Here is a 27202-nt window from a genome sequence, read left to right as displayed (position 1 = left end):
GAGGTACACCGAGGGCTACAGGGCTACGTGGAGGGATGAGGCAAGGCGCCTGCCTCCGCGGGTTTCACTCTTGTTGAACAGAGAAGGTGAAACCCAAGAAAATCATGGCACAGCAATTACGAGCGTAACAGAGTCCGGCTGCCTGTTTCACATATGGCTGACTCATGAGCTGACACTGGGCAATCACCTAACGGTCTTACAGATCAGGAGACTAAGGTACTCAGCATCTTAGCCTCCTGATCTGTAAGACAATCACACTTAACCGTATACGAGGGCTACTGCAGATCAACTAGGCCATGTGAAGTCCTTAGTACAGGGCCAGCACACATGAGAACCCCTCAATTGTTTATTATTATTATTATTACTGAGTTAAATAATAACATCAGACCTGAAAACACAGGGCATGAGGAAGTTTTCCAGGCCATCCCTTTAGAGTGTAAGTTTTTTTGTTTGTTTGATTTGTTTTTGTTTTGACTATGCTGCATGACCTGTGGATCTCAGCTCCCCAATCAGGGATTGAACCTGGGCCCTCAGCAGTGAGAAGGCAGAGTCCTAACCACTGGACCACCAGGGAATTCCCCAGTGTCTAATTTTCCTGATAGAAGATGGCCCTGTCCTTTCCTTTTAGAGATTGCCCCAACACATACCCAGGGCCTGGCGGTCAAATAGGGGCTCGAAAATTGGGGGAAATGTAATGAAGCCTATTTCTAATTTTCAAACGAATGGCACAGGTAATAGGGAATTTAGGGCTATGAGACTGGTGGTGTGAGCTGGGCAGGCAGGGAGGGCTTCATGGAGGAGGTGAGATTGACATGGACTTGACAGATGTGGGTAGGATTTAGATGGACAACACAAAGCAAGGAAGACTCCTCTTATAAAAGCCCAGAGGAGAAAGGGGATTCTGGAGAGGTGGGGCAGACTTGGGGGGCACGGCTGTGGCTCTCCACACACACACACACACAGGGTGGGAGTGGTGAGTCCAGAGCTTGGGCTCTGACTGTGGGGCCAGAATCTGCGGGGCAGATTTCTGGCCCAGCAACAGGAGCCCATCAGCTGCCCAAGAGACCCTGGCCAGAGCCCTGGTCAGTCGGCAAGGCCAAGTTCTGTCTGTCTGGCTCCTCTTTCACACCAGACAGCTGGCTGCTTGGCGTGAGAAGCAGATGTCACCAGGGCAGGGGCGCAGACCCCACAGCACAGCCAGGCGTGACCTGTCCACAATTCGCTCTGACCCCGGGCTAAGCTGGCGTCCTGTTCAGGGTGGAGAAGTGACCTCGGGCCCGAGCCTCTGACCGGCCTCTGTGTCACAGCCCTTTCCCCAGGGGGCAGGTGGGGAGCGGGTTTTTCCCTTTCTGCACGTGCTCTGAGCATCTCTCTGAGGGGTCAGTTTACTGACGAGGAAAGAGAACACATCATCACGGTGACGCTCATGTGCAGCAGACCAGGCCTGTCCTATGCATTGTCGTCATCTCAATGTCCCTGTGAGGCCAGTGCTGCCGGGGAGGAGTTCACACAGCTAGTAAGCAGGTCACACAGCTGGTAAGGAAGTCACACAACTAGTGAGCAGGTCACACAACTAGTGAGCAGGTACACAACTGGTAAACAGGTCACACAACTAGTAAGCAGTCACACAAGTAGCAAGATAGGATTTGAACCCAGGCCGTCCGGCTCTGCTGGCCACCGTGCCACCCGGATGAAGGCAGCACAGGTCTGCACAGGGAGCAGCAGCCCGTCTTCCTGGTCCATCCACAAACAAGCTGAGACCCACTGACCGTCCAGGTGATAGAAACGAGACCCCAGTCCCTGGCACCCTGCAGGCCCCTCGATCCCCGCTCAGGGAAACTGAACCAGACCAAATCCTCCCAGGCCCCTTCCTGGAGATGGAGTGCTTTAACACCTGAAAGAAGAGTTTTGGAAAGAAAGTGACTCTCCAGTCATAATTATAACCAGACTGGCCCGCTGCCCTCCACAAGCAGGAAAGCTGGTTCTAAACATAGTGGGACACTGACCCTCCCCTTTGTAGGTGCCCTCACTTGGGGTGGGGGGCGGCTGTGTGCCTGGGCCTCGGGCCCTCTCGCCTGAGACCCCGGCTCAGCCTCTCCCCTCCTGGGCAGGCGGCCTCCGAGCCACCCACCCCCATGAGGGTGGGAGGAGGGGGTCGACCTCATGCCTTAGGCTCTGGACGGGTAAGAGCTGCTGCTTAAGTAGGTGCCCGGATACAGGGTGCATCTGAAAACAGAGATGCCTTCAACCGTTGAGCGAGGAAGGAGTTAAGCCTGGGATCTGGAGGAGGAGGGGAGGCAAATGTGGGTCTGGTGGGGAGGAACCATAGCTCCTGTCCCAGGCGTGGGGCCCGGGGCTTTCAGCTCCGTTTCTTTTTTTTTTCAGCTCCGTTTCTATTTCTAACCCAGCGCCAGGCCCTTGAGCACCGCTTGCTGTACTCAGCCTAGCAATTTGGCGACGGCCACAGGTATCTATATAACAGAACAGGATGCTCTCAGGACAGAAGTTCTGGAAGAAATCCCAAACGGAAGGCCGGCCCCCACGCCCCCGCTGGGCAGTCTCTAATGACCCCTGGGGAATGTTCTGGACATGCGTGGGCATCTGCAAATTTACTCACCTGACAGTCGCCTCTGCCTCCTGACCCCGGGAGCAGAAGTGGGAAATAGAGACTCCTCATGTTGTGCGTGATGCTTTTTAATCATTCTGATTCCATCTTCAGTTAAGGGGGAAAGGTGGTGAAAAAAATAACACCAAAGCACAAAGGTTTCTAGGACATTTTGACTGAAACTCCTGGAAGGCTGGAATTCAGTATGAATAGGGTAGAACCCCAGATTTCTGCAATACTCCTTAGGGGACTGAGCTTACTCTATGCCCTTTAAAATTAGAGGAGATTTTTTACCACTTCAGAATTATAGCAGAAAGGCTTGCAGATTTGAAGATAACATAACTGCATTGTGAAGAAGCCCAAAATATTTGGTAAGGATGCTCAAGTTAGGGGAGTTCAGCTGAAATAGCAATTTGTGGGTGAAATATTAGCCAGGAAATTGGCTGGAGAATCACCCCCTGATTGAAGGAAGGTTGGGGGTGGATGAAGTTTGTACCAATCTCAGGACATGGAAAAGAATTCAGTAAAGCTAGGAATTGAGCGTGCTCAGGGTTTAAAGTCCTAACCAGCCCCAGGGTGTCTGAGGCATGACCAGTAAGTAGAGTCAGAGATTCCATTCAGCAGAAGCAGACAGGAAAACAAATCTCTTTTCTTTGTTTGTCCTGGTTGAAAACCAAACACGGTAGCCATGTAAAGAGATGCCAGAGCTGGGAGTGTCCAGGCAGGGAGGGGAGGGTAAAAACGCAGCCAGCCTCTGACCACGGGGGATGCCAGCCTAATGGCCCTCCCCATGCCATCATCCGGCTCTGCGCTCTGGAATGGTCACCAGTGTCCCTGCATCTCCCTGATTCTAGCCCACAGGACACTTCCTGCTTAGCCTCTCTTCCTGTGATCCCCCAGAATGTCACCTGGCAAGACTCAGCCTCCCTGTCTGGGACTGAGCGGCTTGAACCCCTAGAGTGAGTCCCAGGTAGTCTCAGCTGTTGTGGGGAAGCATTGGATGAAGAGGAAGCTCCAGGTCCCATTGAGGCTCAGCATGTCGGGAAAGGAGCTGGGAGGAGGTGGGGGGAGGGAGAAGTGGGGAGAAGGTTCTCAAGGTCAGCTGTAGGGTCCCCCAGTTTTCACCTTCTCAACACAGACAAGTTCCAGCTGACCCACTAATAGCTTTAGAAAACTTGACCTTTTATAGAAACGAAGAAACTTTGTTGTTTCTTCCTTACTTCAGTCTGTAAAATTACAGCCCTGCCCGTAGCTTGGAAGTGCTGGGAGCACAGCACCGTGATGAGGCGATCTGGGAGGGTGCCAGCAGAACTGACGGTGGAAATTTTATGCCATTAACACAAAAGACTAGTGGGCTGGGTTGAATGTGGGCAAGGCGTCATAGGATCTTAGGTTCAGCGCGTTTCCTAACAGCAGATTTCAATAAGCGGGACTGTGTATACACCTCAGTCTGGAGTCGGACTTGGGGCAGAGATGGACTGTGTTTCTTTCCAAAGAAGCCCTATGAGAAATAAATCAGTTCCTCTTCTCCAGTAATCTCCTCCACATCCCCTTCTGGACCAACCTACCTATAAGGGGCCCCACACTCCTATTCAAAAAATTCGTCACACCTTTTAAGAACTTCTAAGGGTGGCCTGCTGTCTACATAGATCAAGTGCTCGTTCCTTTGTCTGGTTATTTAAAGTCCTACATAACTTAGCGCACCGCACCCCCAGCCACCCACTCGAGCTCTCTCCTACACACCTGCCCATCCAGTCCAGCTGCCCTTCTCACGTCTCCAGAGGGCTCACTCCTTCCTGCCTTTGCAATACCCAGTATCCTTCACTTTCAACTTCGAATCTTTTTTTTTTCAAACAACTTTTAATTTGCATATGATTTTAAAGGCTACTTTCCATTTACACCGATTACAAAGTGTTGGCTATATTCCCCACATTGTACAATACACCCTCGAAACTCCTGTACACCCAGTCGTTTGTGCCGACCACTCCCCCACCCTATGTTGTCCCTCCTCCACGCTGGTAACCACTAGCTTGACCACTTTTCAACTCCCAATTTTTTTTAATTTTACTTATTCATTTATTTCTGGCTGTGCTAGGACTTTGTTGCTGTGAGGGCTCTTCTCCAGTTGTGGGGAGCCGGGGCTGGTCTCTAGCTGCAGTGCATGGGCTTCTCACTGCCGTGGCTTCTCTTGTTGAGGAGCTCAGGCTCCAGGGCACATGGGCTTTAGGACTTGCAGCTCCCGGGCTCTAGAGCACAGGCTCAATAGTTGTGACACACAGGCTTTGTTGCTTCGTGGCATCCTCCCAACCCAGGGACTGAACCCATGTCTCCTGCATTGGCAGGCATATTCTTTACCACTGAGCCACCAGGGAAGCCCTTAACCCCAAATCTTAATTTACTTTTCCCCTCTACCAATCCCCTGAAGACCCCACCTTTGGAGATTTTCCCAACTATTTCCATTTTAATCTCTCCCATCTCCAAGTACTCTTCAAGACACACACACACACACACACACACACACACACACACACACCACACACTGTGCCTCTCCAACTGCACTGTACGCTACCACGAATATGGATTTAATGTTACAGCGCTCCACACAAAGTAAATAACTGCTGGTTCGTTGTCATCCTCCTACTTCTGTGAGTTAAAGGCTAAACACACGTACGACACCAGTCTCGTCCCCGTTGTGTGGAATTTCAAAACAACATAACTCGAAGCATATTTGGGTCCTCTAAGTTTGGTAACAGGGAAAAAAAATGTAGAGAATGTTTGTGCCCAAGATAGTAAGTGGATGGATTCAGATAGAATAAACAGCTTGCTCAACACTGACAATTTGGATGCTTATCGGAAAATTGGGCACCTTGAGAATGTTGTATTCATGCTGGCATTCAAATCCAGGGCCCCCTAACATTAAATTCCTTTGAGGTTAAGACTGTTCCTCCTCATCCTCCTTCTCTTTGAGGGAGTGGATATAAGTATTAGAAGGAGATTGGAAGAAACTATATATGTCTTAAAATGGAACAGAGCAAGTATATATAGACCAATGGAGTAGAGAGTCAGAAATAATTTATTTTTGACAAAGATGCTGAGACCATTCAATGGGGAGAGGGCAGTATTTTCAGCAAACTGGAAAAAGTGGATATGCTTATATGTAAAAGAATGAAACTGGACACTTTCCTTATACCACACACAAAAATTAACTCTGAATGGATCAAAGACCTAAACTTAAGAGCTAAAACTATAGAACTCTTAGAAGAAAACACAGAAGGAAATCTTTGTGACAGTGGATGTGGCAATACTTTCCAAGATATGATACCAAAAACACAAACAAATAGGTAATAAAGAAAATAGATAATTTCAACTCCATCAAAATTAAGAACTTTTATGCACTAAAGGACAAACAAAAACAAACAACCCGATTCAAAACTGGACAAATGACTTGAATAGGCATTTCTCCAAAAAAGATACACAAATGGCCAATAAGCACATAAAAAGACATTCAAAATTATTAGGCATTAGGGAACTGCAGATCAAAATGGCAAAAAGATACCACCTCTTACCCATTAGGATGACTATTATAAAAACATAAATACAAAAAAAGAGCAAGGATGTGGCTGCTGCTGCTGCTGCTAAGTCGCTTCAGTCATGTCTGACTCTGTGTGACCCCATAGACGGAAGCCCGCCAGGCTCCCCTTGTCCCTGGGATTCTCCAGGCAAGAGTACTGGAGTGGGTTGCCATTGCCTTCTCCAGCAAGGATGTGGAGAAATCATGAAATCTCAAGCCTCAGGAGAACCACAAGCTGGTGAGAATATAAAATGATGCGATTGCTGTAGGTTAACAGTCAGGCAGTCCCTCCAGAAGAGAAACAGAGTCACATACAATCCAGCTTCCTCTCCCAGGTGGAATTTCAATCCTAACCCTAAAGGATTCAAAGCAGGGACTCAACAGATACTTGTGTCCCAGTGATCATAGGCACACTGTTCACAACAGCCAGAAGTTGGAGGCTACCCAAGGTGTCTGTCAACAGATGAATGGACAAACAAAACGTGGTCCATACATACAATGGAATATTACTCAGCCTTAAAAAGGAAGGGAATTCTGACTCATGCTGCAACATTGAAAACATTATGCTAAGTGAAATATCAGTCACAAAAGGACAAATATCATGTGATTCTACTTACGTGAGGGACCTTAGGAAAGGTAAAGTCATAGAGACAGAAAGTAGAATGACAGTTGCCAGGAGCTGGGAGTTAGTGTTGAATGGGTATGGAATTTCTGTCTGAGATGATGAAAGCATCTGGAAACACAGTGGTGATGTCTGTGCCCTGTTATGAATGTATTTAATGCCACTGAATCGACACCTCAGCATGGTTAAAATGGTAAATTTTGTGGTACTGATGTTTAAACCACCACTATTTTAAGAAAAAGAATATAAATTCTATCATGAGGAAACCATCAGACAAATCCAAACCGTGGGTCATTCACCAGAGTGACTGACCTATACTCTTCAAGAATGTCAAGATGATGAAAGGGAAACAAAAGGGAATTGGGTCCTGTTACAGATGGGAGGAGTTGTAAGAGACAGGACACCCAAATGCAATGACTAATCCTTCTATATATATATATATATATATATATATAATATTTATATATGTGGCTGCACCTGATCTTTGTTGCAGCATGTGGGATCTATTAATAAATGACCTGACCAGGGATCCAACCTAGGCCAGCTACATTGGGAGCCCAGAGTTGGAGCCACTGGACTACCAGGGAAGTCCTTCCTTGATTACATTTTAATTTACAAATAGAGGTCATTGTGTGGACAATTAGGAAAGATGAATATGAGCTTTATATCAATGTTGAATTTCTTTAGAACGAACGTGACACTGGGGCTGTGTAGGAGAATATTTATGAAAGCCGATCTACCTGAAGTGTTTAGGGATGGTATCTGCAGCTTACTTCCAACTGAGGGAGGAAATGTATATCTACGGAAGGAGATAAAGTACTTACGACAGCATTGATGAATGTAGGTGAAGAGTTTAATGATATTATTGTACAAGTCTTTCCACTTTCCTGTACTGGAAAATTAAAAGTTAGAGGAAAAAGTGGGACAGTCATTCAGATGAGGGGGAAACGCTGACTCTCTGTGACCCCGAGAGCAGAATGTGGATCTGTTTGCCGCATCGGGCCATCCTGTCTTACTGACCTCACTCCCTGAAGGAACTGCTGTGGACTCTTTCTTTCTTTTTAATATTCATCTATTTATTTGGCTGTGCCACATCTTCGTTGTGGCATGCAGATCTGGTTCCCTGCCCAGTGATCAAACCCCAGCCTCCTGCATTAGGAGCTCGGAGTCTTAGCCACTGGACCACCAGGGAAGTCCCAGAACGTGGATTCTTTAGGAGGTGAGAATAGAGCTCCCGTCAAAAGCGACTAGCTAGAGGCCCTCCACCCCACCAGGGTGGCTTCTCTGCTCCCCCTCAGCAGTCTGTCCATGCCACCCACTTTGGTCGCTTGTGGATCTACTGTGCTGTGCTTCTCTGCACATTGAAGTTTTAAGCCCTTATGGCATGACCACCTCTCTCTTTTCCTATAACCCTCCCTCCCCCAACACCCCAAACCCCAGGCTCTGTACAGACCTAAATCCATAGTAAGTGCCTAATAAATATTTCTCTGTTCATAGACTATTGACTTTGTCAACACAGAGGCATGTGTGGAAGCGTACGTGGTCAAGGCTGAGGTTAAAAGATATACCGCCACTAAGGTATTAAAAGGCCACTGGGTAGGGCCTTGCAGAAGGAATGTCAAGTGTAGGCTTTAACACCCCCTAAATCTCTGAGGCAGCCAAGTGTGACTGATTTAGGTAGTGACTTGAGCTCAGGGGTGGGGTAAAAGAAATACAACCTTGGCAAAAGCTTCCGGGTACCTACGCACAGAATATCCCCAGCCCGGCCTATGGGGCAGCTATTCTCACGACCCTGGAAGCAGGGCCAGACAGAGGACAGAGGGCCTCTCGTTCTGGCTCCTGGAACAGACTTGTTGTGCCTGGAGGGGTCTGCACCCCCTGGGATTCAGGCAGAGCAGCACGGGCCCCCAGCAGAAGGTGGAGGGGAGGACAGCCCCCGGAAGCACATCGGCAGGAAAGGGCTGCCCACGCCTGTGAGCTGCAGGAGCCACCAGGCCTGCCGCATTCCACATCCAGCTGGGACACCAGTGCTGCTGTGTTGCAGCTTGTAAGGGAGTGCAGGCGTGTCCTTCCTGCCCTGAGTAATCTTTCAGTGAGGCTGGAAGAACTAATGGGTAAATTTCCTCTCTGTCCCTCCCAGCCAAGGCTTCCAGGAGGCAGGCCCTCAGCTGCATCATTACAATCTATTGTTATTCCTATTAAATCACTAGCATGGACACTTAAATTTTAAATTCAGTTGAATATTTTATCACATGCCTTCTTGTATTGGTCTCTGATTATTTCACCCAAGTCCTGGGTTCCCCCAAAAATCACAAGCTTCTTGGGGAACATGCTCTGTGTGACTTTGCCACCTATGCTTCCTCTCACATCCCGTATGGACACAGTAAATATTAGGTGCCCAATAAATATATGAGAATGGATAAATAATCTATTGTATATCCATACTGTGTAATACTGTGCAGCACTTAAAAAGAATGAGATTAAAAAAAAAAAGAATGAGATAGTCCTATACATTCTGATATGGAAAGATTTCCAATTCATATTATTATGTCAGAAGAAAAAAGAAAAGCAATCAGGCATTGTATGAAACCCTTTATGGGGGCTCCCCTGGTGGTTGGTCCAGTGGTTGAGAATCTGCCTTGCAGTACAGGGGACACGGGTTCAATCCCTGGTCCGGGAGGATCCCACATGCTGAGGGGCAACTAAACCTCTGCATCACCATGACCAAGCCTAAGCACTTGTGACTGCTCAAGCCTGTGTGTTCTAGAGCCTGTGCTCTGCAACAGGAGAAGTCACCATAGGTAAGGAGAAGCCCCTGCCCCACAACTAGAGTGGCCCCCCGCTTGCCACAACTAGAGAGAAGCCTTTGCACAACCATGAAGACCCAGTGCAGCCAAAAATAAAAAAAAAGAAAAAAGAAACACTTTATATAGAAAGGACTAACAGAAGAAACAAGGGGCTGGTCCAAATATCTGTTTATTTCCTTTCTCACATACACCCCCAGTCACAGACATTGTTGTAACTAGTGTAGAACACAGTTATTTCCTGGATTTTCCTTTTCAAAAGAAATTGTTGTTAAAGAAATAATATGTGTAAAGTCGTTAGTGGAGGACTTGTCACGATAATGGTCACACTCATAGAGCACGTACATGGGGCAGGCATTTCTTAGTGCTTCACCAGAATTCATTCATTTCACCCCCATAACAATCCTATAAGAAACTGAGGCACAGAGAGGTTAAATAGTTTGCCTTAGGTTAGACAGCACAGCAAGAAAATAGAAGACCCAGGATTCAAGTCCAAGCCATCCAGAGCCAGAGCCTGTTTTCTTGACCACTGTGCTGAACGTGTTAAAACGTGTGCCCCTTCCGCACCCTTTCCCTTCCTTCTCCTTCGTACGCTCAGTGATGGCACTCAGAACACTGTGTGACAATTAACTGCAAAGAAGAATCCTGTTTCCCACCCTAACCTGTGGCTTCATCTGTGGATTTGAAGGTGTGAGGTTCCTATAAGGGGTTCCTGGTACCTTCTGGAAACTGTTTGTGGGTGGTTACTGAGAGAGCATGACCATCTACCACAACTGTGTTTGTTGTTTAGTTGCTAAGTCGTGTCCGACTCTTTGTGACCCCATGGACCCCACCAGGCTCCTCTATCCATGGGATTTCCCAGGCAAGAATACTGGAGTGGGTTGTTGTTTCCTTCTCCAGGGGATATTCCCAACCCAGGAAACAAACCCGTGTCTTACGTCTCCAACGTTGGCAGGCGGATTCTTCATCACTAGTGCTATCTGGGAAGCATGATTGTGTTTGCGTGTGTGGTGTACACCGATTCTCTAGCAAGTGCCTCCTGAGGACGACTTTAGCCCCAACAGTGGATTCTAAAGGGGCTTCCCTGGTGGCTCAAACAGTAAAGAATCTGCCTGCAATGAAGAGACCCAGGGTTCTATGAAGTAGAATCTCGGCTTAGCAGGCAAGGCTGATGATTATGGGTGTGATGAACCCTACCCGATGGAAGGGGAGGGTAGACTGGACAACTTTTTGAGGAGGGTAGGTAGGTAGGTGGATGGTTCTGGGCTCCTCTAAGCCCCAACACATGACAACCAACACTCCCTGCAAGTGAATCAGGGGGCTTTGCACCAGGCCCAGGCCCCCGGGAGACTGCATTTTGTGCTGTTTCACATTAAACTCACATGCCTCAAATTTGCCAGATCTATCATCACAACAACATGTAGCCCCAGCTCACACATGGAATGTTTGCTCTCTGGCAGCCAAATGCATTGGAACAGGCAGGGGTGATCTCATAAGGCAGGGAAGCTGAGCAGTCAGTCAGATGATTCACACATTATTGAGATGGAGGAGGCAAGCATCATTTAATGAAAATATCTGGGCACTGCAGAATCAGGAGTCTCCAGATGTGTGGCAGTTTAGGAACCATCTTATCTAAAGTCCTTTTACAAACGTGGAAACTGAAGCTTTACAAAAGGGTAGGGATTAGCTTCCCACCTGAGAAAAGTTAAAAGTTTTTTTTTTTTAATACAATACTGGAGCCCCAGCACTATGGGCTCAGACCTCCCCCTCTCTGGCTCCAGGGCCTTCAACTACAGCCATCAATTCACCTCAGGTGCCTGATAACTTTTTTGTTCCTCCTTGCCTTTTAACGGTATTTTTACCTGTTGAATACCCTGTTCATATCATTTTACTTCCATGTAGAAGGAGAATCACCCCCCGCCCCACCCTCTCTGTAGCTCTGAAGTTGCTGATGCCCCCACCCATCCCTGCTGGATGGAGGGCTTGTCTAGCTTCTCTCTTATGTTTTTATGTTTACAAGGTGGAATTACTTGGCGATTTGCTTGTACTATTTTTAAATAGTAAAGACCAGCCGTGGCCTTACAGGTGTCCCATCAAAACACAAAAACCCTGTCTTCCAGGTGTACAGTGTATCTGACTTTTAAAGCTGCCACTTTCTCACACTATTCTGCCCTACCCCTGGGAAGAGGTTTCTCCAGGGGAATGTGAGATGTGTCTACTACAAGGGGACAAGTAGGAGAGGACCTAGGACCCGGCTGTCTTTCTCAGGCACTCTGAGCACTGGAAGCTGATTGTGCCCAAGCCTCGCATTCTCCTTCTCCGGGTTCCCGACCTTTATGCCTGATTTGCAGATGAGCTTCAGTGGCAGAGGCCTTAGACACATGCGGGGCCTTACCTTTCTCTGCTGGGTCAGGGGGCAGGAAGGGGCATGGGGATGCGGGGAGGAACGTGCCTTAAGCCAGGATGCTCCTCACAGAAGCCAGGAAAGAATTTCAGATCACTCGTTTTGATTAGATCCCTGTGCTGAAGAAAACAGGCTCCAGGGGAAATCTTTTCCAACAAATCCCTAGAGCTAGATTATTTCCTAGCCTGCCCACCCCACCCTACCCCCCGCAAATGTCTCCGAAGACAGTGTGACTCGAGGGTAGAATCTGGCAGACCACAACCATTCTTCAGCAGGGTCCTGGCTTGGCCTTACCCAGAGGGAGAGCAGTGCAGGGGAAAAATGCACAGTGCTGCAGCCAGCCAGCCAAGGAGGTGAACCCCAGCTGAACCACTTCCGAGCTGTGACATTCAGCAAATTAAGTTCTCTGAACTGCATGTTTTCTCACCTGTAATAGGGGGAGGGGGAATGGGTAAGGATATCCGCACCGTTGCCCTAAAAAATCAGGCCAAAAAAAAAAAGACGCAAACAAGACGCAAATGGTCTGTTTGACATAAAGCAAGTTCTCTGAAAGCGGCGTGTGGTCACTGGTGAGCTAAGGGAAGCGCAGGGAAACTCAGCAGAAAGCCCAGGCCGCGGGGCGGAGAAGGAACCGAAATAGCCCCGGCGGTTCCACGGTCAGCGCGTCCGCCCGCCCCAAGGGAAGGGGCCCTCTACCATCAGGCTGGAGCCGCCGAGTGGGGAGGGGGTGTTTTGCTCCAGAAAAGGGTGAGGATTGGCCTCGGCCTTCAGCAGGGGAAGGAAGCGATAAAGCCACGTAACAAAAGCTCAAGGCCAAACCCACCGCCCGCCCAGCGCCGCATCGCGGCTTCCTCCCGAAGCCCCACCGAGTCAGCTGACCTCGCGGTCGTGCTGCTGGGCCCGCAGAGTGGTCCTGCGGCCTCCTCTCAGCCAATCGGCGGCGGCCCGGCCCCTTGCAGCCAATCGGCGACGGCCCTGCCTCCTCTCAGCCAATCGGCGGCGGCCCTGCCTCCTCTCAGCCAATCGGCGGCGGCTCTATTCCTCTCAGCCAATCTGGCCCTGCGCGCTGGCCTCTCGTGGCGCGTGAGGCGGGAAAGGCCCTCTGTAGTGCATTGCTTGTAAAGCAAGCGGTGTAACGAATATTCCTCTTTTCACGGGGCCCCTGCGAGCGTCCGCACTGGGCCGAGTCTGCTGTGGAGCCCTCAGAGCATCCGTCAGGGACTGTCAGGCACGGGAAACAGCGCCCATTCTCCTCTCTCCAGAACCAGCCAGCTACCCGAGACCCTGGCTGGCCCCCGCTGACCACCCCGCATCTTGCTTGCTGACTGGCTGTTGCAGCCTCTCAGCCCCGCAGTCTGGACTGGGGCAGGGGTGGGATGATCTTTGCAAGTACACGTCGGAAGAAATGCTTGTACCCCTGAAGTCCAGCCCGTGCGGGCCCAGATGCTGCTACTCAAGAGCCGAACTCTGCTACTCAAGACAGACTTGCCTCTGTCTTGCTGTGTGGCCTGGGAGGGGACCTCCCACTTTATCCCTACAGGTATCCTGTAGGGGCGGATCATTGTTTTCGTCCTGCAGTTGAGGAACCCCAGGTGCCCAGAACAACAGTTCTGCTACTACTGAGGGTTGGTTTGCAAAGAAGCCAGAATTAATTATAAGTAACTGGGCTTCATACCGGCACACTACATACAGGGTTCAGACTCAAGCCCTCAGGGCTCCCTTGTTTGCTTGGGGGAGGAAACTGCAAAGCCAGTGGATCTAGATCCACGTAATATGTCTTACCCGCTTCTGAGGTGGAGCAGTGGTAAAGAATCCACCTGCCAAGCGGGAGATGCGTCTTTGATTTCTGGGTTGGGAAGATCCCCTGGAGAAGGAAATGACAACGCACTCCAGTATTCTTGCTTGGGAAGTCCAATGGACAGAGGAATCTGACGGGCTACAGTCCATGGGGTTGGAAAAGAACTGGACATGACTGAGCGCGTGTGCGTGTGCACGTACACACACGCGCGCGCGCGCGCGCGCACACACACACACACACACACACACACACACACACAATGGGGCTTCGCTCCTTGGAGCAAAGTTAAGAGTCTTTAAAGCCCCTCTCACACTGTGGGAGCAGTCAGTCCACTGTTTAAGTGCCGACCACATTGCCACTTTGGGGGAGAATCCTGGGTTACTAGCTCATCTTTCAGCTCCTAGATTAAATAGAACTTTCCTTGCCTCTCCCCCCAACCCCCACTGGCCCGCGCCTAGATCAGCTGCCTCCTCGAGCACCTTGGCAGCCCTTTTCACCCCGGCTGCTGCCCTGCTGCAGCTGCCTCTATCCTTGTGTCTCCTGCAGATGGAGGGAAGCTGCCTGAGAGCAGGAAGCACCTCTTGATGGCAGCCTCTGCGTTCAGCTGGGATGAGCCAGGGAGGCCAGTGTTCCCCAGGAACTCCATTTGAGAACCACTGAACTAGAGTCTGGGAGTTAAAAGTAAGTCAAACAGGGAAACTGGAGACAACCGTAAAAGCTTGACCTTTAGTAATCACGATGATAGTGATCAACACAGTTGTCACTGAGTTTTTATCATGTAACAGGCGTTGTGCTTTAGCGCAGGGCTCCACAAACTGAAATGGCATTTGAATCTCAGGGGGATCTTGTTGAGATTTCTAACATGCTTCCAGGTGATGGTTCATGAATCTCATTTTATGTATGAACTTGTCCCCTTAAAAGCCCCATGAAGTGGTTGTCACTATAATTCCTGTTTTACACACAAGGAAACTGAGAGGTTAAGTATCTGTGAACTTGGGTCAAAATAAATAAACTACAGAGCAGTGTGGGAGGGGACAATGGTGTGACCATTTACATTTATAGAAGGAAAAACAAAAGCAGAGGAAACAGTCTTTACAAAGGCCTGGTGGGGGGTGGCCCCAGCGCTGCACAGACGGCTCCTTCACCTCTTAGGCACCATGTGCACAATACTAGCCTGCCAATGTAGGAGCCAAAGGAGATGAGGGTTCGATCTCTGGGTCAGGAAGATCCCCTCGAGAAGGGAATGGCAACCCACTCCAGCATTCTTGCCTGGAGAAGCCCATGGACAGAGGAGCCTGGCAGGTTACAGTCCTTGGAGTCGCAGAGTCAGAGGTGACCGGCATGTACACGTAGTACTTATGCACTTTCCTAATACCCCAAATATTTGAGGCCTGAAAAAATGTATTAGCACCTGTGTATGAAAACTGAGTATTTAAATTGATTTTTCAAGGTTCAAATGATTAAAAAGCCTTTCAAAAATTTTTTTTACATGAAAGCATTTGTATTTAGTGAATGGAGCCTGGTGGGCTGCCGTCTATGGGGTCACACAGAGTCAGACACGACTGAAGCGACTTAGCAGCAGCAGCAGCAGCAGCAAAGATATATTTTGGGAGAAGGCGATGGCACCCCACTCTAGTACACTGGCCTGGACAATCCCATGGACAGAGGAGCCTGGTAGGCTGCAGTCCATGAGGTCACTAAGAATCGGACACGACTGAGCGACTTCACTTTCACTTTTCAGTTTCATGCATTGGAGAAGGCAAGGGCACCCCACTCCAGTGTTCTTGCCTGGAGAATCCCAGGGGCGGGGGAGCCTCATGGGCTGCCGTCTATGGGGTCGCACAGAGTCGGGGACACGACTGTAGCAGTATGGGTATATTTTGGTACATTTGATAAAAAACAGGATAGGGCTGCCTCCCCCTGGCCTAGGACCTACTGAGGATAGGTCGGGCCCTGGCCACACTGGGTCTGGATGAGATCCTGAGGGCAGCCGGGAACCACGGCTAGAAGCAGGACAGTGTTCTCTGTGTCTGCAGTGAGAAGAAAGGGCTGGAGGGGGGCCAGGCTGGAGGCCCGGCGGCTTAGGAGCAGATAGCCGCTTACAGCCTCCAGAAGGCAAGAGGATAAAGCCACAGCATTATACAAGCCAATTAGTCTTTGATTCCTCCAGCCCCAATCTGACTCAGCATTCTAAATTTACTTAAGATCTGGGGACATGGGTTTTGCCAAACCCTTTCTCATTAAGGCCAGTGATATTCTGGTGGGGGTTGGGGTGGGATTTGAGAGCACATGTCTGGAGCAGACAGTCAGGAACGTGAACCTCAGCTCTGCTCCTGGCTGTGTGACTTTGCATAAATGATTTAACTTCTTTGAGCCTCAGATTCCTTGCTGGGTCGCTGTTATCCTGAGGGTGCAGTTATTCTGAGACCTAGTGGAGTTTTCTTTAGGAAGGAACTGAGGGTGGGCTACATAATTTCTCTTTTCATCGTCTTCTGAAGTAGAAATTATTATCCCTGTTTTGCAGATAAGGAAACGGGCTCAGAGGTGAGATACCTCAGGTCAGTGCTCTCGGGGCAGTGTGTTGGAGAACCTGCAGGAGCTGGCTGTTCTGTGTGATTTCCCTTGAGTCTGTGCACTCCCTCGATTGCTCCGGCCACTCCTTCGGGCCCCATATCTCTTCCCCTTAGTCAGGCTGTGACTCGGGCCTGATGGCCAGCAGCCACAGATGAGCACTGTCCTTGGGAGCCACCAGCCTCCATCCTCCTTCTTACCAGCCTTGCCCAACCTCCCTACCACGTTACAGGTCTAGTATTCATCGCTCAGTCGTGTCCAACTCTTTTGTGACCCTATGCACTGTAGCCCTCCAGGCTCCTCTATCCACGGTGTTTCCCAGGTAAGAATACTGGAGTGGATTGCCATTCCCTTCTCCAGGGGATCTTCCCGACCCAGGGATCGAACCCACGTCTCCCACATTGCAGGCAGATTCGTTACCATCTGAGCCACCAGGGAAGCCCACTTACAGCGTCTGGATTTCCCTTATTAGAGAACTCGTCTTTTTGAGACTCAGACAGCCCTGCCCTGGCCTGGGATGCTGTCCAGGGTCCCTCCCTATAAAGGGAGTAGATAAGTAGGTCACATTGGGGTGGCGGGGGAGGGTGCTGACTCCTTACAGGAGGAGGAAAAATACTGTAGGTCCCTCCTGTGGAGGATGGAACAGGCAGCAACAGGGCTCTCCTCTGCCCTGTCTCTCCATCCCTCGGCCTCTCTTTTCCTCTGTCCCTCACAAGGATGGTCTCCTGCAGGCTGCTATTACTGTGAAATGCCTGTGGGGACAGCACAGGCAATCCTGGACTCCTGGGGTCTGGGGACACCAGGGGACACTGTATTGAACTGAAGCTTGTCCACCTTCTGCTCTCCTTCCCCACCCCACCCCCGCCTCCTCTTCAAGCTGCGTCCCCTAACTGTCAGATTCTGGAGAGGAGAAAGCTCAGCTTTCACAGAGTCCAAAGCTTCTGTTCCTTGAGCCCCATAGCCCCTGGAGGCCCATGGGACTGGGAGGGCACTGGCTGTCTGGCCAGTGATTGCCTGGAGCTGCTGCCAGAATCCGGTTCACAGAGACTGTTGTGGCAACAGAGCGATCATGGGTTTAGCAAGATCTCTGTTCCCCACTCCCAGCCCTCACCCTGTTGAAAACCGTTCACAGCAAGGGGTGTGGATGAGCATTCAATTGTGTGGATTTCTGTGAAAACCAGAGAGGCAGAGACAGGGCGTGACCTGAAGGTCCAGCGCTGCCAGCCCCGCCCTGCCCTGGCACCCCTAGGGACTGAGCCCTGTCTGAATCATAACACGGGGCGGCCACATTTCTAGGAAACTGCAGCTAAAGGAGAAAGTTCCCAGTTGTGTGAATGAGACTAGCTAGTTGCGTGCAGAGGAGGACTGAGAACCTGCATCCAGGCAGTCTTCGGGTCCCTGGACTTGGTGCCCAGGCAAGCACACAGAACAAAGACCGAAGCCTGACCCTGCACCTGGGGCGGGGAACTCCCCCGGTTCCTGGATGGGGGCTGTGGAAACAGGGAGTTCACTTCGGCCAGGCCCATGGGTTTTCCATTTTCCTGGCGTGGGGCCTGGCGAGCGCCCAGCTCTGAGGCTGGCTGTCCGGGACACTGCAGCCCTTCTGCAGAGACACTCCACGTTGCATGACCTCATCTGGCTGCCCTTCCTCCTCCTGTCCCCAAGACCCTGGGCTTTTTTTTCCCCACCCCAAGAGAAAGCATGCGCCCCCCCGCTCAGGGCCGTGTGGAGTGCCCAGGGGGAAGTCCCCACTGTTGCCCGGAGTTGCCCTCCTGGTGTGAGAGGCAGGGATGGGTGACAGAAGAGAGACATCCGTCTTCACAGTTTCCTCATCATGCTTAATCTTCCCAGGGTAGGGTGGGCCTGCCTGACACCTCTCTCCCGGGCTGCAGTACCCCAATGCGTCTCTCATCAGAGTGGGTTTAAATGCCCCAGGTGGGTGGCAGGCAGGCAGCGGTGACAGTGCAGTGGTGTCTGCCTCAAAACAAGAAGGTTAGACTCGGGGGCTGAGGCCTTTGTGCTCTCAGAAGGTTCAGAAGGAGACTGACAGCCCCCCTCCCTGGCATCCGCTCCAGCCTGGGCCCTGGCCTTGCCCCCATCCTTTCCGGACCCTGGGCGGGCTGCTCCCTGCAGGTCAGGTGTGAGTGCTTCCCCTGGGCTCATGGATCTAGGAGTACCTCGGGGAAAGGAGGCCAGCCTTGGAGCCTCTACGCCATCTCCCCACACGCCCCCCACCCCCCTGTGCCCCAACATCAATCAGCCATGTCTGTAAGCAGTGGCTCTGAAACTTCATGTCCATCAGAATCACCAGGGAATGTACTAGGATACGATTGCTGGGCCTCATGTCCAGGGCTTCTGATCTTGTAAATATGGAGATGTTCAGTCACTAAGTCTTGTCCCTACTCTTTGTGACCCTCTGGACTGCAGCACGCCAGGCTCCTCTGTCCTCCGCTATCTCCCGGAGTTTGCTCAAACTCATGTCTGTTAAGTTGGTGATGCCATTGAACTATCTTGTCCTCTGTTGCCCTCTTCTCCTGCCTTCACTCTTTCACAACATCAGGATCTTTTCCAGTCAATTCTTCGCATCAGGTGGCCAAAGTTTTGGAGCTTCAGCTTCAGCATCAGTCCTTCCAATGTATATTCAGGGTTGATTTCCTTTAGGATTGACTCGTTTGATCTCCTTGCAGTCCAAGGGACTCTCAAGAGTCTTCTCCAGCACCAGAGTTCGAAGGAGCTCACCCTTCTCTATGGTCCAGCTCTCACATCCATACATGACCACTGGAAAAACCATAGCTTTGACCAGACGGTCTGGAGTAGGGACTGAGAATTTGCATTTCTAACAAGATTCCAAGTGACTGGAGGCGGTTACCCCAGGACCACATCTGAAAACCACCAAGCCAGAAAGAAAACCTGGGTTTGAGCCCTGGCCCCACCACCCTCCTGCCCTGATGCTGTGTTTGGCCTCCCTGAGCTTTAGCTTGTTCCCCGTTAAAGGCAGAGTCATGGTCAATGGGTGGGTAGGAGGATTATTTGGTTGGTGTATTTGAAGGACCCTTTCACTGTGCCTGCAAATTGAGTATGTAGTTAGTCAGCAGACACCGTATTTACTGAAGTGTTGTCTGCTGTCCATCGGATACTTGGCTCAATGTGGTGGCTGACGTGGACAGATTGTGTGCATGAGGATTCTAAGGTCCAGCTGAATATCATGTGTCTCTGGACCTCAGTTTTTTCCTCTATAAACAAGGCCTCCATTCTGTTGGATCTGCTAGGTCTGCCCTATTTCAATGCAGGTAGCCATTTTAAACTCGGCTCTGGGAGGAAGTTAGGTCTTAGGAGGCATGGCCACGTTTTTCATCCTGGCCGACCCCTCTCCAGGGCCTCCATCTGAAAGCCCAGGTGCTTCTGCAGAGCTCAGAACATCATCCGTCACCAGAGTCATTGGTCAGTTTACCCCAGAGGAGGGTGACGTGGCCTTCAAGGTCCATCACGGTCTGGTTCCAGCCTACCTTTATAATCTTATTTCTCACTGTCTTTTCTCCATTCACCATGTAGTCTAAACAAACTGGGCTACTTGTCCTTCCTCAAAGATGTCCCATGATGTCCTGCCTTTGTTCACACTGTCCTCATAGCTAGAATGTTCTCTGCTGCTCAGTCCTGTTCATGCTTCCGAGTCCACCCAGTGACTGCCTCTCCAAGGACGCATCCCAGATCTTTCTGTCATCTGTCTGTCTGTCTAGCTATCACCTCTGTATCTCTCTATGTAATACAGTGATTTTTGCTTTCTTCTGTGGATGATAGCAGGATGTGTTGCTGGGGTCATCAGGCGTGAGATGTAACTCCATCAGGGTGCAGCCACCCCCACCCCCCGTTTATGTCTGACAGTGTCCCTCTGAAGGAGCTCAGTGGCCTGCAGGCTTGTCCCTGGACCTCACATTTCTGAAGTCTGTTCTCAGCACATTCTCAGATGTGAAAAGCTAGAGTTGAAATATTAATACTATGTAAAAATTTTAAAAAGTGGGACAACCACTTCAAAGGAGAAACCAACTAACACGGATTAGTCAGCTGTTTATTTCCATGGTAGTCAGAGATGGGAAATAAATATGCATGTATGTATGTATCTGCTGTGGCTCATGTTCACAGATCTCATTTGCATGTAGGCACAGCTACTTCTCTTATTTTTCTTTTTTAACTTGCAGGGTTTTTTTTCCTACTCTAAATATAATATATGGGTTAGAAGAAAATGTGTAAAGGAAATAAAAAGTAAAAATAAAAGCAAGAGAAGAAAATAAGTATTTATAAGCCAGAAGTAGCCAGTATTAACATTTTGGTATATTTCTTGTGAATAGTTTTTCTGTACGTACTTATCCTATATGATTTTTTTTTAGGCATTTGGGATAAATGTTTATGTAGTTCTGTATAAACATTCTCTATAAATTAATTTTTTGACTTAAAATATAGTTAGCATTTTTCTATTCTTCCTTTACACTTTTTATTTTATATTGGAGTGCATGCGTGTTAAGTCACTTTATTTGTGTCCGACTCTTTGCGACTCTTTGGACTGTAGCCCACCAGACTCCTCTGTCCATGGGATTCTCCAGGCAAGAATGCTGGAGTGGGTGGCCATTCCCTCCTCCAGGGGATCTTCCCAACCCTGGGACTGAACCCATGTCTCCTGCATCTCCTGCGTTGGCAGGCGGGTTTCTTATCATTTGAGTGCCACCTGAGAAGCCCCATACTGGAGAATAGCTGATTAACAATGTTGGGATAGTTTCAGGTGGACAGAAAAGGGACTTAGCCATAGATATACACGTATCCATTCCCCTCCAAACCCCTGTCACATTCAGGCTGGTATTTGTTGAAATATTCTTCCCAAACACTGAAAAAAAATTTCCATGATATATAATTTTTTATATTTATTTATTTTTTAATTGAAGGATAATTGCTTTACAGAGTTTTGTTGTTTTCTGTCAAACCTCAACATCCATATCTATTAACAGAAGTGTCAAAATTTATTTTGGGCTTCCCTTGTGGCTCAGCTGGTAAAGAATCTGCCCACAATGCAGGTGACCTGGATTCGATCCCTGGGTTGGAAAGATCCCCTGGAGAAGGGAAAGGCTACCCACTCCAGTATTCTGCCCTGGAGAAGTCCACGGACTGTATAGTCCAAGGGGTTGCAAAGAGTTGGACACTGAGCAACTTTCACTTTGACTTTTCACTTTCAAAATTTATTTAACTATTCCTTCATTGTTGGTTACTCCATTTTTTTTATATGAATAATATTTCAGTGAACATCCTTGCACATCTGAACATGTGTCTGGTTATTTTCTTAGGTTGATTCTAGAAGTGGGGTTACTGGCTCATTTTTAAGCCTCTTGATACATATGACCAAATTGTTTTCTGGATGTCGATTGCAAGATACTTGCCAAGCACTTTCTAGCCCTCCTGTTCATGAGTCACTTTTACCTCCACTCCCATTACATTCTGTCTCTTGCTGTACTACACTCCTTCTATACTGAGTTTGCATTTGATATGTACCAGTCTTGAGTGCTTCCCTGATAGCTAAGTTGGTAAAGAATCCGCCTGCAATGCAGGAGACCCCAGTTCGATTCCTGGGTAGGTAAGATCCACTGGAGAAGGGATAGGCTACACACTCCAGTATTCTGGCCTGGAGAATTCCATGGACTGTGTGTAGTCCATGGGGATCACAAAGAGTCGGACACAACTGAGCAACTTTCATGTTAGGAGACTGTCTCCTATCATCCTCCTGTCTCCTTCCACCTCCAGCACAGGTGGAAAAAAGGGGGCTGAGGACTGAATCCATTTAGGGGAATGTGCAAGCTGGAGAAGAGCTCAGTTTGGGAAGGAGAAGGGAGAGCATCTTGGTCTCCACACTCTGGGTGGGGACGCATCACTGGTTCAAAGGGAAGAAAGGGCTGGTCTTCAGCCGTTCATGCATCCAGACTCTGGGAGCTGGGGAAGATGGAAAACCAGTCAAGTCCAGAGCCTGGGAGGGAGCAGTTCCTGTGATGCCTGGGTAGTGGCAGTCTGCCTTGAGGACCTCGTCACCCTTTCCCTCGCAGCTGGCCCACTGCACCCATCTCAGGCTCACGGTCCTGGCCTTGGAAAGCACCTGCATTGCTGATTGCAGACACTTAAATTCATGATTTTTAGATCAGCATTTCCCAAACTTCAGCTGTACTTTATTCAAGATTTTGGGTTTTAGTGAAAAGAAACCATCAATACGCACAGTCACACACCCCCTGATTCATATCACCCGAGCCATCACACTTCTCAACAGTTAAGACGATGACTGAAACATTCAGGATGTGCCTACGTCAGTTGCAAGGTCTGCCTTAAAGCGTATCATGCCACTTGCTTTAGCCTCATCTTAAGCAGTAAAAATGTTGAAACCACAGGTTTGATGGATTAGTTAGATATTCTGTAACGCACACTAAAACCATAATGAAAACCGTGACAAAAGAAAATTGTCCTCCGTTGCTAATACTTTTACTACCAGCTGGTGGTAATTGGACCACATCTTTGGGAAACAACTGTTTTAACTAAACAGTTTCTTTATATTATAGTTGACTGTATGCATTTCCTTCCCTTAATCATAAGCTTTCCAAAGTCAGGTATCATGGTTTCTTTGGTGCTTTATTTGAGTGTTGAGGCTCAATAAATATTTTCCTTCCTTTGGTTTGGTTTATTTTGGTGATGGGATATTGGTCAATAAGGGTTAATCTAGGTGCTTAACATAAGTGAAGCCTCTAAGGTCAGGATTATAAAGGGGAGAGCAACATTTATATGGTCAAGGAAGTTGCCCTGGGGCTTCCCTTGTGGTGCAGTGGTTAAGAATCCGCAAGGGATACCGATTTGATCCCTGGTCCAGGAAGGTTCCACATGCTCAGCCCATGCGCCACAACTACTGAGCCTGCACACTCTAGCCCGTGCTCCGCAACAAGAGAAGCCCCCACAACAAGAAGCCCAAGCACTGCAACCTCACTGAAACTCAAGAAAGCCCACGTGCAGCAACGTGCAGCCCACATCCAGCACAGCCAAAAATAAATATTAAGAAAAAAATAATAAATAAATATGAAAAAAAAAGCTTCCCTGGTACTTGCCTGATGGTCCAATGGTTAAGAATCCGCCTTGAATGCAGGGCACTCAGGTTCAATACCTGGTTGGGGAACTAAGATCCCATATGCCATGGGGCAACTAACACCACACATCACAACTACTAAAGTCCACGTGCTGCAATGAAAGATCCCACATGCCACAACCAAGACCCAATGCAGCCAAATAAATACATGAATAAATATTTAAAAAATAAAAAGTAAATAAAATGGTAAAAAAAAAAAAAAAGTCGCCCTGGTTTAAATACTATGTCATCATAATTTGGACTGGAGGGATCAGGCTGGAAAACAGTAAGTCATTCACATTCTATCTGTCCTTCTTGGAATAAATAACACATCTACACATTTAAGAATTAGTCTTGGAGCAACATTTAGCTCATGGAGAAATTGAACCCACTATACTGACCTCATGAAATAAGAGGAATTTTCCATACCTTGAAAGCACGGAACATAGTATATGGCCATTGATCAGAAGACACCAGTTGGATGGATGGATAAGGCGCTGATCTACAGTCAACAGAGCTTAACTACCCCCGAAAAACCATCCTCAGACAGAGAAAGAAATGTTTACTCAGTACATGACATGCTGTGGTCTTTATCGCTCCTCTAGATCCCATGCGGTAGCCGCACGGGAGGAGAGGGTGGAATCCTGCTACCAGTTGACAGAGGCCCCACCTGTCCTTAACCACTGCCTGCCACCTCAGATGACTGCAGTTTCCTAAAAGATCCAAGACTTAATGTGACCCAGAAGCCAGTCAGGAATTTGTGGAAACTAATGGATAGCCTTCTGACCAACCAAATAAACAAAGATGACCAGAGGGAAGTGTGACTAAGATTCCAGAATACAAGAGTGTATTAAGAGAGGGAAAGAAGGGCACCCGTGTGTCAGTCACCTGCAAGAGGCGGAGACATTTGTCAGGGTCTGGCTGACCCTGCCTCCCCCGTAGCCCTATCCCCCTCTTTCTTTCTGAACCTCTCTCCCAAGTGTGGAGTTCTTAGCCTGTAATTTAGGATAGCTTAGCCCAGTCACACATAAGAAATTCGTCCTTCAGAGACTGAAAATGAGCAGTACTGCTTCCTCAGCTACTTAGGATCCAGTGGAGGCAAGAACCAGATGAAGTACAAGAGGGCACACCCCTGGGTCAGAGATCTGGGTTGGAGCCCTGAGTCTTTTATGACCTTAGAGTTGATCCCCTCTAACTCATGGTTCATTTAACAGGTATTTTCTCCTATCCAAGTACTAACCAAACCCGACCCTGCTTAGCTTCTGAGATCAGATGGGATGGGGCGTGTTCAGAGTTGTATGGCCGTAGACTATTTAACAGGTATTTTCTGAGCACAGGCTGCGTACCCAGTACAGCCCTGGGCACTAGGGATCCAGCAGTGAATAAACAGGAGGTCCTGCTGGCCTGGACTTCACATCCTAATGAGAGTGATTAGGTTGAATAAGCAATAAACAGGCAGTGTAACTGCTTCCCTGGTGGCTTAGATGGTAAAGAATCTGCCTGCAATGCAAGGAGACCCGGGTTCAATCCCTGCATCTAGAAGATCCCCTGGAGAAGGGAATGGCAACCACTCCAGTATTCTGCCTGGAGAATCCCATGGACAGAGGAGCCTTCCAGGCTGCAGTCCACGGGGTCGCAAAGAGTCAGATACGACTGAGCGTCTAAACACGTGAGGACAAATCAGGGGAGGTTCCTCCTGAGAGGGAGGAGGGAAGGTCCCCCCAACACAGTGACATTTGAGCTGAGACCTGCATGTGTCAGGGAACCAGTCGAGGGCAAGAGCCTTACTGGCGGAGGGACCAGCACCCCCGAGACGGGACCACATCTGGATGGATGACAAGGAAGAAGACACAGAGACGAGATGCTACCACATCAGCGGTTTGGACACAGCTTTCCAGGCAATTCTAGGACCTCCCTGGTTTTGTCCCAGGAGTGGAGGAACCAAGGCAGAGGTCCCCCAACCTAGCCCAACATACACTACAGCTCTGCTTCAATGTGAAGCATGTACTGGGGTGCTGCTTAAGATTTTGCTCTAAGAACAGATCCCATGATCACAAATTCCTGATCTCCAGACTCCTCCATCCTCGAGTTGTTGGACGCTGAAAAGTCCTCATCCAACCTCTATTGTCCGACTCTGCTCAGTAACAGAGTCAGAAAGTACAAGTCCTAGCGACCTGACCCTCCTCATCGGGATCCCCTCTGCCTCCTCCCGCGGCACTGGACTGGACTTGCTGACGCCCCCCACGCCCATCCCCCTGGGAAGGGACTCAGGTATCCACCTCCTCCTGATCTTGCACTGTTGGAAGGAGACGCTCTGTCCCTCACTGGAGAGATGGGGGAACGGCTCCAGTTTCTTCCAACCTGTGCTATGCAGAGCTGGCCAGCTGCCCCCTCCCTAAACCCAAACTCCTCTCTTTCCTCTTCTCCAGAGCGGAACTGCCTGCAGCCCTCACAGAAGCTGTGGAGTTTGGGGAAAAGCGCTGGGAGTGATGTGCAATCATCTTCTGGTAAAAGCAGCATAATTAACTTTGACTGACACGAGGAAGCGGAGCCCAAGAGGGATTCAAACAGTCCCTTTCTCACACATTTCAGAACAAGCGGAGAGTCCAGGAGGGAGATGGGGAGAAAAGGGATAAACCGGCGCAAGGGGAGAGTATCCAGTACCAGAATGTTCATCCTTGCTCCTCAGCATCCTCCTCTGCCCCCGGCGCCTCTCCCCTCTGTCCCAGGAGGACTTACCTGAGGGTCGACGATCCCGCTTTCTGGTTCCATCCTGCTGCTCTCACCCGCCGGGCGCTGGTCAGACTGCGTGGGCTCCAGGCCCTGCCGTCTGGTCTCTGCCGTTTCCTCTGGGTGGGAGAGACCTCCCAGTGGCAGGACAGACATGCTGTCCACCCGTCTGATGTGGGATGCTGTGCTGGCCTCGGCCCCTGGGGAGTATACATGTGCATACACGTGTGTGTGTGTGTGTTTACGCTCCTGGCAGTGGCATGTGGCACGTTGGCAGGTGGCCTTTTGAGTCGGTGGCGACAGCACCGTTGACCCCAGTGGCTCCAGTGCCCCAGAGGAGCTATCTGAGGTCACTCATCCTGCTTTTAGCAAGAGTGTTACTCCTGGCAGAGAAATCCTGTGGGTTTATCCCGGAAATTGAGAAACAGCCTGAAGACACCATCTGGCTTCCTGCTGGTGGAGCCAAATATGGTCCCCCGTCACCCAGGCCGGGGGGCCTCCAGCTTATTTCCAAGATTAAGGCTCAGGGATTTCCGCTTTCCTTAGTTTCCTCTGCCCCTAAAAGTTAAAAAAATTGTCGTTTACCTAATAGGCCCGAAGCATAAGCTTTACTCTACTAAGTGTGTGAACAATACATTTGTATGGACAGTTCGGTTGTCATTTTCTCCCTTGATTAGCTAGAAAGAGAGGAGGAAGAAGTTGTACTTTTAAATTCTGTTTATGCAAGGAGTTGCATTTCCCCTGTTTTTAAAATAAAGCTACCAGGAATGAGTCTTTTTTTGGAAAGATTTTCTTCCTCTTGTTTACCTTAGAGCCAGAAACGCCTCTGGTTTGTTCCCAAAGCTGGTTTTAGACACCAGCTTGTGCGTGTGTGGGCGTGAAAGGCCCTGTGAAATGTATAACCTAGTTTAATGGTGGAGGGAGAAGGGGAGAGTCACAAGCGTACTCCCACTGCCCTC

The 27202-nt window shown here is 49.3% G+C and overlaps 1 protein-coding gene across 2 annotated transcripts in view; it reads right to left on the bottom strand.

Moving 5' to 3' along the window:
- The window catches only part of NINJ2 (ninjurin 2), a 72379-nt gene extending 45531 nt beyond the window's left edge, over positions 1–26848 (bottom strand). Inside the window, exon 1 of one of the 2 annotated variants that reach the window (XM_025283005.3) lies at positions 26253–26848. In XM_025283005.3, coding sequence (XP_025138790.1) covers positions 26253–26399 — 147 coding nt within the window. In that variant the 5' untranslated portion in view covers positions 26400–26848. The remainder of the gene's footprint in view (positions 1–26252) is intronic. The other variant, XM_025283004.3, reaches the window with a different exon arrangement.
- Positions 26849–27202: the final 354 nt, after the last annotated feature.

The sequence above is a fragment of the Bubalus bubalis genome, chromosome 4 (genome assembly GCF_019923935.1).
Source record: "Bubalus bubalis isolate 160015118507 breed Murrah chromosome 4, NDDB_SH_1, whole genome shotgun sequence".
NCBI classification, from domain to species: Eukaryota; Metazoa; Chordata; class Mammalia; order Artiodactyla; family Bovidae; genus Bubalus; species Bubalus bubalis.
The sequence above is the reverse complement of the archived record's forward strand: the minus strand, read 5'-3'. Positions and strand labels throughout refer to the sequence as shown.